The sequence below is a fragment of the Rhipicephalus microplus genome, chromosome 7 (genome assembly GCF_043290135.1).
Source record: "Rhipicephalus microplus isolate Deutch F79 chromosome 7, USDA_Rmic, whole genome shotgun sequence".
Lineage (NCBI taxonomy): Eukaryota > Metazoa > Arthropoda > Arachnida > Ixodida > Ixodidae > Rhipicephalus > Rhipicephalus microplus.
The window spans coordinates 3,794,072-3,806,966 of record NC_134706.1 but is presented as its reverse complement, the minus strand read 5'-3'; the positions used below and the strand labels follow the sequence as shown (position 1 = coordinate 3,806,966).

The 12,895-nt window shown below is 41.7% G+C and overlaps 1 protein-coding gene across 2 annotated transcripts in view; it reads left to right on the top strand.

Annotated features, from left to right (window-relative positions):
• LOC119179841 (deoxycytidylate deaminase) overlaps positions 1 to 12,895 on the top strand; it is a 199,973-nt gene that overhangs the window by 183,083 nt on the left and 3,995 nt on the right. Inside the window, exons 1-4 of one of the 2 annotated variants that reach the window (XM_037430958.2) lie at positions 3,202 to 3,386; positions 5,491 to 5,638; positions 8,332 to 8,467; positions 12,255 to 12,468. In XM_037430958.2, the coding sequence (XP_037286855.2) occupies positions 3,340 to 3,386; positions 5,491 to 5,638; positions 8,332 to 8,467; positions 12,255 to 12,468 (545 nt within the window). In that variant the 5' untranslated portion in view covers positions 3,202 to 3,339. Of the gene's footprint in view, positions 1 to 3,201; positions 3,387 to 5,490; positions 5,639 to 8,331; positions 8,468 to 12,254; positions 12,469 to 12,895 lie in introns of those variants that run through there. The other variant, XM_075868492.1, reaches the window with a different exon arrangement.

Below are 12,895 nucleotides of genomic sequence, written 5' to 3'. Positions count from 1 at the left end.
TGATTCAATCAATCATCACATTCTTTTCAATAAACTTGAAGCATTTGGTATAACTGGCCCAACATTACTATTATTGCGTAGTTATCTCTGCAACAGGACACAGAAGGTGGTAATTTCTAATGCTTATTCTTCAACCAAATTAACTAATATTGGTGTACCCCAGGGGTCCATTCTGTGGCCCCTTTTGTTTTTACTTTATATTAACGATTTGCCGAAATGCCTTTCTTCATCCAGTTGTATATTATACGCCGACGACACCACAATTTTTAACTCCGATAGCAGTATTACATCCTTAACTGGAAAACTAAACTTTGATCTGGCACAGCTCGTTCGGTGGTGCAGTAATAACATGTTAGAAATTAACACGTCTAAGACAAAATTTGTTGTCTTCTCTTCACCACAAAAACCCTTGCCTTCTATCCCTCCTGTTATAATTGCGCGCAATGACATCCCTGTGAGCGACTGCTGTAGATTCCTAGGCGTTGAACTCGACAGTAACTTGAAATATCACCGACATGTTGCATATATTAGGAAAAAAATGACGTATGGCATTCGACTACTGATTAAATCTCGTCTTTATTTCAATCCATCAATACTTATGTCACTGTATTTTTCTTTTGTTCATTCGCACATTTCTTACTGTATTACTTCATGGGGCAACACATACACCACTCATCTTACTTCAGTTCAGACAATTCAAAACCAAGCGATAAGAATTCTCACATCAAGCCCATATCTCTCTAACGCTAAGTCACTACTTCACGAAAACAATATATTAACTGTATCTGAGCTAGTTAAATATAACCTTGGTATTTTCATGTATAGAACTATAAATAACCAACTTCCACATTTCACTACCATTCTCTCAAATAACAATGTCACAAGGTTTGCCCTTAACAATAACTTTCTACTGCCAAAAGTTCGCACCAATTATGGCAAACAAACCATTCATTTTTCCGGAATTTCTTTTTGGAATAGTTTGCCTTCCGACATTAAAGTATGCCGTTCCCTGAAGGAAATTAAATCGAAGTTAAAAAATCATATCATGTCAACTAACTAGCCTGTTTTGCTGTTTCTTAATTGATTCCTGTTCATTGTGAGTTGTGTTCTGTAATCATTTGTCATTGAAGTTAGCACGTTATTCTTACTTTTAAATTGTTTCTGTGAGATTACAAGGGTATATTCTTACTTTATTTGTTTCAATTGCATTTTACTGTAGCTCTGTCTCCCTGCTATGTACATCACAATCATTCTCAATTCTACATTGTACAAGAGGTCCCCTTGCAGTCTCTGACTATGGGACCTCTTTCTGTATATCATGCACATGTATTCTTCTTCATTTAGCACAATAAAACCTTCTGTTCTGTTCTGTTCTGATACACGATGCACTGGCTGTTGGACCAACAACACATGCACTGATGTAGATTTTTTTTTTTTTTTTTTTTTTTTTTTTTTTTTTTTTTTGCGGTGGCCGCCGCGCAGTGGTTCAGCCGTCGCGGCCGCACCTGTATTTGTTGAACCAGTGCTGCGCGCCCAACGCACCGCTGCGGCATTTAATGCAGGCAATGCAAGGCAAATCGAAGAGATTTTAACCTTACGATTCGGTGCGCTCGTAGACGACAACTGCAAACAAAATCTATGCTGTTAGAAAAAGCTTTTTCAGATCATGTCTTTGTTAGTGCTATTTCGGCTTTGCAGATGAGGAAAAAGAAAGGGAGAAAATAGACGCTGAAAAAAAAAAATCGCAGCATATCCACGGAGTGAATGATGATGAGTGGGGCGAAGCGCTAGAGGATTTCATCGCTAAACTGTGAACCATACGCGAATATCGCCCACTGCATCATCAAATGCATGACAAACACTCTATATATTTATACAAAAAATTATTATTGGTAAGTGGTCGCTATACGTCGCTTCCGTTCCCCCTTCATTATAACGGCTTTATGGTCAGTAAAGCGATGGAACGGTGATGGGGCGTAGCGGGATGTTTGCGAGGACAAAGTAGTGGCCAGTTTGCAAAGGTGGAACTATAGACGGTTACGTACAAACAAAGGATGGACACAGCAGGACAATCTATTGCTTTTTAACTCGCACCTGGATACAAGTACACGACCATCTTGCATTTCATAATGGCTACTTCCCAACGTATTGGCTTTATGGTCGCTGAAATGCTGGATCGGTGTTGGGGTGTAGTGGGATGTTTGCGAGTGGGCAGTTTGCAAAGCTGGAACTATGGGCGCTTACATACAAACAAAGGATGGACACAGCAGGACTATCTATGGTTCTTTTCAGCTTCAGTTTTATTGAGCATTTTCTTCACGGAGTTGCAGAAAGAAAACGCGAAGAGCAAAAAGCTGCTATGTTAGCAGCTTGACTCGCACCTGGACATAAGTACACGACCATCTTGCATTTTATGATGGCTACTTCTCAACAGCATTGACGTTATGGTCGCTGAAGGGGTGGATCGGTGATGGGGTGCAGTGGGATGTTTGCAATGTGGCTACATACACCAACGGAGGAAGGACAGACCCACACCCTAACGAGGTGCGCCTCTAAAAGACCCTTTTCATAGTCCGCTAGTGCATTTCTTTGCGCTGCTTATTCGCCCAACTAATCATGGCGCCTGTCGTGCTTCAAGTGGGGACGAGGTGCTAGTAGCATGTGCTGTGTCTCGTCTATCGTGTCTATGTCAAGAGAGCCAAGTCCACGTTTTTCGCGTAATAGCGCAAGCAAAACCACACTTGAACACGCTGTTTGCAACTAGTGACTGACCGTCTTTAGATGGGCAAAATACATAGCAGGAAAGCTCAGGGACAGTAAAACAACTGACAGGTCATGCACTGAAGTTTTATATTGGTGAGAAGATATTGCGACAAGCAACTGATGAAATGTACACGTCCCATCCTATCACTGTACCCCAGTTTTGCGCTGTTTCGCCATAATGTTCTGTTGCGAAGAAAAGAAAGGTGGACAGCTGAAGGAAGCAGGAACAAGAGCTTTTTCCCCATTGATGTTTAAATTTCCCTCTTCTCCAGTCTGTAATGACGTAGTAATGAAAACACGTACTTCAATTTAGGTTCTAGTTATTTAAAAAATCTTTTTTGTGTGTGCAACAGATTTGTAATTAATTTTTTTGATTTCAATGAAGTTTGGTATATTTTGTGTTTTAGGCTGGTAGGTAGGTGTTTTGTGCGTGTACTCTGGCCAAGCTAAAAACACGTGGTGCGCTAGTGGTGCGCGGTTCAATCATGCCGGCGGGCCTGTAGCTGTGTTTACACTGAATTTAAACTTTCTGTTTGTTCCTATTCAGCAGAACTTAGCTGTGACGTCGCCTTCGGCATGAATACTACGTCAGAAGAAGACAAGAAGAGGCTGTTAGAGGAGCTGTAAGCTTTTTCACAACTACTGCGGGCGTCTCCAAGCGGTGCCCATTATTCCAATTACCGGCTTCTCGGTGTCATCTTGTGCGTATTCCTGAAAGGAAGTGGTCGCTATGATTAGTAGGGGCAATGTGTGCGCATACATTCTGGTGGAAAATGTAGATTGAACTGCAGTGTTGGCGCTGATTTTTAGTAGTTTATCTAGCGCTAACTTTTCCTCTGTTCACTGAGCATTTGCTTGGTTCCAGATGCTTAGCGAGCGTCAGAGAGTTTTTGCGTTTTGAACTGTAACCATTTAGTGGGCTCAATGTTCAAGCGCACTCTGTGCAACACATTTCTGTACGACTAAAGATTCTCAATGCGATTGTAGGCTGTACAAACCATGCAACATTCAGCTAAAATTTTTTTGGCAGGCACTGTGGCGCCCTCTGTCAAGTGTGTCGGGAAACAGTTACGTTGCGGCGCGTTGTGCAGCGGCACAGTGTACTTCTAGTACACTCTAGCAGCGGCTTGATTTCGCGCATATGGAACTTTAAAACAAAGTGAGCCTCTCAAGTTAAGTTGTGCCAGTCTGTCTGCACCTCAAGAGCTCGTGACACATGATCTGAGCACAAACCTTACGTGTGACGTCACTGTCTGGCAAAATGAAACAGTGAAATGGTACTACCCAAGTTACGCCACCTCCCCTCACCCGTGCCCTCTTCGTAGACACGAGCTGATTACTGACAGTCGCAGAATACCGATACTTCAACACCCTGTCAGAACACTGCCTTTCTCAAAACTGTATGGTGGTGGCATGACCTCTTGCGTGACGTTTATGCTTGGATAACATGATCGCAAGATCTTAATCTGTAAATATATTGTTCCACTCAAAGTGGGTAGAGCGTGGTATTCAGTACAAAAAAACAAATTTCAGAACTCATTTATTGAACTGGAATTTAATACTGTTACAACGTCTATGAGGCGACATTTATTTTATTTTATTTATCACATACTGCGGACCAAGTATGGTCCATGCAGGAGAGGGCAATACAGTTCAAAATTCTTCTACATACATACACTTCCGCTGCAGTATACATTCACTGCAGAACAAAATTCATGTACATTAAAAATTCGTGAAAAACAAGGGACAAATACAGGCAAAGAAGCAGACTTAAGCAACAAGAAAAGGGTATAGTTTCATCTCGGCGTGTTGAGCATAGGGGAATCATGGGGCAGAGCATTCCAATCAGAGACAGTTCTCGGGAAAAATGAATACTTGTAAATGTTAGTGAGTGCAAATATAGGTGTAATGCTACGACTATGTTTATGACGTGAAGACCTGGTTGTGTCCTGTGTTATGTAATCTGGTGCATGCAATCCTGATCTGGAAAAGTATAAAAGGCGGAAAAAGTTAAGCCGTGCAGTCATTAGCAATCATTTAGCGAACATTATTCATTGCTCAGGAATTTCGCCTATGTAGCCCCCTCCCCCGCACCTCTGTTCCCCTCCTTGAAGCCTGTGTGTGTGCACAGTACCATGTGACATACTAACTCACCCATGATGTCATTCTTCCAAACTGTAGCTACAAGAAGAGCACAAGGCTCGCAGGAGCAGGAGTGAATTTATTATAATTATTTTTTTATGTAGTTGTGTTACTCTGAAGGCACACAATGAATTTTAGACGAAATTGTCATTAACGTGATAGCATTAAAAAGCTCTCTTCACAGAAATTCAAGTGTCAGCATAGGGGGTTGTCTATGAAAATCAGCGTTGTCTAAGAGCGAAAATCGAGAAAGATGTAGATAAGTAATATAAATTTTCGATTCATGAGAAAATCGAGCCCTAGCCCTCAGCACCATGACGATTCACATAGGGCCTTGGAGGGTGCTTGAGCTCCTTTTATTGCTCCTTTTTATTGCTTTGTTGTTATTAACGGCTGTAAGTATCAGCACTATCGTTGTCATTATGAAAAACCACCAACTCAACATAAGGCACATCCTTGAAAACTAGCTAGGTCTGCTTCTAGTGTCACATGTGTTGTATGATATATATACTACCTAGTCTGTCCTAATGCGTGTTCTGAGACATCTATTGAAATAATTGTCAACGGTATGGTTAAAACCCGCAGGAGCAGCTGCACTGCCCGCCTCCTGACGATCTCGGAGCAGAGCTGTCGGCTGAAACACACAAAACGCACGAACTACCTCTCCTGGCAAGACTACTTCATGTCCTCAGCTTACTTGGCAGCCATGCGCAGCAAGGACCCTAACACGCAGGTAAAAATCTTTCTTAATCTATTTGTGATGCAAACTGCATTCATTGTAGACATGTTGCCCATTTCGCACACACTCCCAGCTTTTCACAGCGTACTTGTAAAAGAGAGACCTCAGATTGTGTTTGCATTATCTGGGACCCTTCCACTAAAATCAGTGCAGTAAAAGCTTGTCAATTTGGATTTCACAGGACCAGAAAAAATGTGCAGATCAACCAAAATTGCATCTAAATTACCAAAAGTTTCATGAAGAGAATAAACAAATGTCTGTTGCACCAATGCAGTTTTATTTTCTTGTTAAATACGTAAGTTTTTTTTTTTTTCATTTTTTTTTTCATAAGAGCCGTGTAAAAGTTGCAGTTCTCGTCTTTGTGTTATTTTGTTCACTGCAACCATAGTGCCAGAGTGCCATGTTTAATTAACATAAAGCGTGTTCTCAAATCTCTTATTATGTACCACCACGATAACCACGCACACATAACATTAGTTATTTCACGGGTAAATTAACCGGCAGCTGTTAGTTCATCCATGGCAATGTAGGAAATGAGTTTTATACCAGCATGCAAACCATGGCTCTTGATCTGATACAGCTTGCCCCAAGTTAGTTTTGAGATAATTTGCATAACGTCAAAACAAAGCTGCTGTGTGCCGGGTCAGCACGTGGATAAAACAGTGGTTACAAACTGATGAAGAATTATGCAGCAATCATCCAGAAAGGAAAGGGTTCTGGTGCTCAATGTAATTTGAAAGGCGAAGGAGTGCTTCAGCATACAAGCAAAAAAGTTCACTACATTCAGCAGATTACACAGTATGACCAAACACAAAATGCACACGACAACCCAACAAACACCTATATATATATATATATATATATATATATATATATATATATATATATATATATATATATATATATATATATATATATATATATATATTTCAGTCAAGGAGCTTGCCAGAAAAATTTTTTGCACAGATTTAGCCAACCTAATGTACATTAGACAGTTATAGTATACTGGGCTTACTGGGATGCCGGGCGTACCGTGATAGTGGGACCGAAGTGCACATGCACAGGTACGTACGTTACCCATACCGCTTGCTGTACACGCGCTATTTTTCACATTCAACTTTACCGTGTGCATAGGTGTATGTAGTGTACGTAAAACATGGAGGCGCTCTTGGACGCCCGTTTCGAAGTGATTTTGGCATAGTTGTTGAAAGATTTACTTTATTCGCAGCAAACGACTGTTAAAAATGGCTTCGCTTGCCTTCAATTAGCTTCGATGATCGAGTATTAGGGATACGCTGGCGTAATTTTTGAGATAGATTTCCATTTCAAATGTCTCTAGGCCTCACTAGAATATCGATGTAAACAAATTGGCAATATAAATGTTTTCACCTTTGGTGCATAGTTTTTATTTATTTATTTTTATCATTAGTAAAATAAACTTGTAACAATGCTTCGTGTGGTGGCACAGGCAAACATTCTCGTTTTCTTTTCCTTTTCACCGTTCTTTAACTTATTAACCATCTGATAGGTGGTGCCACCATCCCAGTTGGGGCACGTAAGCCATGTAAACACAATCCCGCTAAACTATAGAATGCTGTCCGCAACGAACGTTTGCTGCACAGTAACGCCATTGCCTTAAACTCCGCTATCACGCTAACCGTGAACTATAACTGTCTATTGGTGCATGTGACTGTATGTGTGTATGTGTATAGTGTTCAAAGCACTCACTTTCAAACTGGTTGTGCCCGAGTACAAACCACAGACCCGAAAAGAAATTTTATGAACTTGCATTTCATTATTTTTTGATGTGGGCCAGCTGTGGGTGAGGCAGGTTTTTTAGAACGTCATCAGTTTCACACGTCAGTCTATCGAAGCTTCGCTTGGAAACCCAAAACTCCTCGAACCATTCACAAACACTATGGAGGAGGAGGTGTGGGGGGATGAACAGGTCTCTTAAATTCTTTCATGCCTGGCAAGGTGGCTGAGAAATGATCCACTACAATTCAGAAAGCAAACGCAAAGTAGGTAACCAAGTAACAAAACAAAATTGTTTATTTACCTTGCAAATAGCTTTTCTTTTGATCGCTACAGCTAATGCTAAGCTACAGAGGATTAAACGAATTGGGGTGGAGACCCCTACTTTCTCCTTCCTGAAGTTTTTTAATTTCCATGTGCATGGCCATGCATTCCCAATGTCAACTGAACTGAAGCATACATGTGCATTCGATCTAAAATACAAAAAAAAAGAGGAGTGGAGGGGTGGGGGGTTGGGAAGGAGGGGATTGACTGTGGGAGCTCTATGACAATATTTTGTGTTGGCTGAATAAGAGTCATCTGCTGAACGTGGAAGTTCGATATTAAAAATGCTGCATTTGCACGGAATCTTGACTTCAAGAAAATTGAATTCCTAACATAACTGCATTTCCATGATCACGGGATAGTTCTTTAATATGGGCTTTTCTACAGGCTGACAAAGTCTGCAAGGAACGTGAAAGACTGCATGTTAACTCAACCTGATTACAGCGTTCCTGGTATGGCTACTTTCCGTGATAAAACTGAATGATTACGCTAGGAGGGATGCAAAAGAAAGAATAGCAGGATGTCTGGCATGCCTGCACCAAGCTTTGTGTGCCTCTATTGGATAAGGTCACCTGAAATTTTTTTCGAGAACCTCTCACGTAATGCAGGTTGGCTGTGTAATTGTGAATGAAGAGAACAGGATCGTTGGAGCCGGGTACAATGGAATGCCCAATGGACTCAGCGATGACGAAATGCCTTGGGGCAAATCAAGTGATTCGCCAGTTGATACCAAGTATCTGTATGGTAAGTAGTACTCCGGAGGCTTGCCCTACTGTGCTCTTTCTTCTCGCTTTACAGGGACAGCTGTTGGCAAACATTTAAAAAAAAATGTTTGCATTTGCTTTGATTTTGAATTCACTCACTATAACAGTCGCATTCTCTCAGAGTAGAATTCACTGTCTTGTTTGCTCACTTTTTTTGCTTACATTTTAACCATATTATTCTAATTACTTCTGATACATGTGCTATTGCTAAGAGATTGTGCTGCTAGAGTAGAGCCAAAAAGGTGAAGAGCAATCGCTGTCGAGTCTCAACAGCGACCGTTTAGTTTGTCGGCTTTCATCTGGTCGAGCATTCAGGTGAGGACATAGATAACAACACGCTCTGGTTTCTCTTCTTGAAGGTATAAGCAACGACATCGCTGCTTGGTGGATTGACTGCAGCTTTTGATTACTTCCCGATAAACTTAGGTGTGCAGATCTGCATTGCCTGAAGTGATTTAGCTCTGAAGTGGTTTTTTAGTGTACTAGCACGTTGGGCCGGTTGACCAAGCTTCAAGGGTTATTTAGAGACCGATTTGAGCTTTCTGTGTAAAATGTGTAATTTATTACAACACTTTAAAGCTGCTAATCGCTACAGATCAGTGCAGATTGTTGCGACTCAGCTAAACTTGTTTTCAACCGCCCATTCAGAGAGCGACATGCTCACGGCCAGGGCACACCAGCACCACGTCGCCGTGGCGTTTGATCTGATTGGTTGTCATGGGCTGTAGACTGCGCCGAAGTAAGATCGGCTGGTAGGGTGGCGGCACTTGTCAGAGCAGATAAAAACCACTTTGCGACCTTCGCTCTGTTGCCAGACGGCATGCGTTCTGCCGGGCGCACTATGTGATGGCCTCCGAGACTGTGCACAACCTGTCGGCGTATTTTTTCGGAGGTCTAGACTGGTAAAAGCTTATTAAATGGTGAAGCGGTGCTCACGAGAGCTCTGTGATCTCTAGCGATGCCAGCATGCCTCATGAGTTAAGGAGGTCAGGCAGAGGTGAGAAGGAGGGTATGGTATAATTCTCCCTAGCGGCCTTGGGTACATGGCATGTCACTAAATTCGTGGTGCGAATGGTTTGATAATGCTTAAGCGTGAACAGTGACAAGACTTCAAAAAACAATTTCAGGTTCCCTTTAAGTATATCAGTATGCTACTTCTAGTTCACTATTCAATATTTAGCTAAATTGTAGTTATGAGTAGGCTAAATTACTGGGTAGACTAATAGGTGAAAGAGGAAGATGGAAGCTTCCGATGAAAAATTTCATGAACAGAAGGTCTCGTCTGAAGCTTTGAAGAAGATTAGTCCAACTACTGAAACATCGACTCGAGCACACAACTCCAGTGTACGGATTTTTTTATTGATATGTGGGGCTTAACGTCCCAAAACCACCATATGATTATGAGAGACGGCGTAGTGGAGGGCTCCGAAAATTTCGACCACCTGGGGTTCTTTAATGTGCACCCAAATCTGAGCATATGGGCCTACAGCATTTCCGCCTCCATCGGAAATGCAGCCGCCGCAGCCGGAATGCGAACCCGCGACCTGCGGGTCAGCAGCCGAGTACCTTAGCCTCTAGACCACCGCGTTGGGGCTGTACGGATTTTTTCATGGCTAGACTAAGATAATTGTACAATTACAAACAGAACTGCAAAAATATAATGGATTGCAAGCAACCAGTTAGTACATGTAATTAGTTATGCACTAGTCAAGATGCAACATTTCCCTTGTGATAATTAGCTTGCTACAGGAGCCGTGACGTGTAGGTGGTAATGCTCAGTGACCTCTAAGGTTCTTAACACATTCTGAATCATTTGCAGAAAGGGCAGACCTTCAGTGATAGCTTTTCTTTCTTTTACTTCTCATCTTCTTCTGTGAGCAGTCGTGTGCTTAAATGAAAGAAATGTCCGTGGTTTGGTGTCTTTCTGTATTTTAAGTGTTAATTTTGCTGCTCAGAACAATAATAATAATGTTGTAGCACAGAAAGACAAAAGAGAGATGCAGAAACATACTGCACAGGTCCTGCTTATGACTTTAATGAAAAATTGATGAAATACAGAACATATACTGCTACGAGCGTGCAGGCGTGCAAGTGACATCTAGCTGGCCGCAGGAGGCACCAGGCAAAAATAACACATCAATAGTGAGACTGAAAGAACGGCTGTATCGCAGCAAACAAGACGACAGATGTCTGACTAATGCAATCATTACTCCTTTCCTTAATAAAAAATGCTTCTGAAAGTAAGTTTATGTGCCATTCTATCTTTACTCCTACCCAGGATTCTCACATCATGAGACCGTGGAGTACTGGTGTGGGCTTTGCAATGCACTGAAAGGTGCACATTGATGTTCTTGTTCAAATTTATTCTTGCGCCTGTCATTGATGCAGCCATTTGCCTTGTGTCCTTGTGCTACACCATCACTACATTCATACCTCATTATAACAAGGTCACACCTCCCCACAAAAATGATTGGTTATATCCGAAAATAGCTTATAAACATATATTTGTAGCACTGTATCTGTGACAGAGCTATTCTCCAGTTGCTTTGTAATAACTGATAATTCGTTATATCTGGGTTCATTATATTGGGGTTTGAGTGTATTAGTAAGCACCTACTAGCTCACCAACATGTCCTCCTGAGAACATGTGAGGCAAACACTATAGCGAGCAATGTGACCTGAAACTCTGAATTAATTTTCAGAGTCATAAATCGTGCTCTCTTTTCTCGACAAATGATGCCATAATCTAAATGACATCACAAACACGGTCTACAGCCATTGTATGATTTAAGAGTTGTGAAATGCATATATTACCGCAGCTGCTACTATAGAATTACACCAGTACACTTGTGATCACACAGGAGATAAGCCACATGTTCAAAAAAAGGAAACAGAAAAGGGAGGGCTGAGGATCATGACACGCACTGACAAACGAGCGTAGCCCTCTGCCTCCCTTATCAATCACCCCTGCTTAGTTTTCAGTGCACTTGCTGGTTCAAGATCATTCGACAGACCCTTGTGACTCAACTCATGTCTACTGATTCTAAGATTTTTTGTGGCTGTCAATTCTTGAGGTAATAAGCTCCTTTAATGACGTCATTCAATGGTCGCTTGGAAAAGTGTCACAGGGTCCCTATAAGTTAAAGGGACACTAAAGAGCAAAATGCTTTTTCGTGTATTAGTAAAGTACAATTTCCCAATCCCAAAAACACCACTTATTGTGACATGACGCTTGGTAAGCGAGAAAACGCGCAAAAAGAAAATGCAGGTGGAGATGCCACCTCGACATTCTCGCAACAAACACCACAACGTCATCCATTTTTGAAGGCATCTGCTGGGTCCTGTGTAGCTTCTAATCAATAAAAATGGAATACATTGTCACCTGTGGATTCCATGGACCTAGCATACGACGTTTGAAAAAATTTCATCTAGCCAATGTGACAAAAATACGAAAAACACATTCTGAAATTCGTTACGTCACGTGCTAAGATTACATTGCAAAATTTTAAAATGAAACTTCAACCTTGATTATCTCCACTAATAATGAATCTATGATAGTGAAACATATGGTGTTATAGTTCTCCGAGGGCAGTTTTTCGATCTAAACTAAGTCATCGTTTCTCTTTAGTGTCCGTTGAAGCCTTATACGAATGCTGCGCAAGGTTTTGGTGGTAGGTTATCTTGAATGCAAAGTGTGGTGCGGTTCATTATTGTCTGGTCTACCTGCTGTTTACACCTTACCCCACTCACTCATTTGTTCCCTGCAGTCTGCCATGCTGAGATGAATGCCATTTTCAACCGCAACTGCTTTGAATTGCGTGGCTGCACGCTCTACACTACGCACTTTCCCTGCAACGAGTGTGCCAAAATGGTGGTCCAGTCCGGAATTCGGCAGGTGGTCTTCCTCTGCGACAAGCACCCCGAAGACCCAACCTACGTTGCATCCAGGCTCATTCTCACAAAAGCTGGTGTTAACTTCAGGTCAGCTTACTGCTATGTTTTTCTTTTTCTTTTCTTCTTCTCCTTTTGAAAAAAAAAAAAAAGGCTGCACATGCTTTTAAAGAGGTACCAACACAATTTCTTGAAGGCGAGCTTACTCTGCCATACGAATTGCCTATATGCAGAGACGGCTCTGAGCAAGTCTGGAGCTCAGCAGACGCTGATAAGATATTGTGTTCTAACAATGAAGTGAATTTCCACTTAGCACGCCTACTGACGTGAACAATAGCTTGACTTCAGGCTACAGTACTGATTCTGGTGACCTCGCACAGCTTTCTGACTAGTTGTGATGACATTGGGTACGAAATCGTCTTAAATGGCCATTCGTGTGTGACCAGAGCATTGAAAATGGTCACTTTATTTATTTATTTAAGACATACTGCAGTCCGAAGACCAAGCAGGCGGGCAG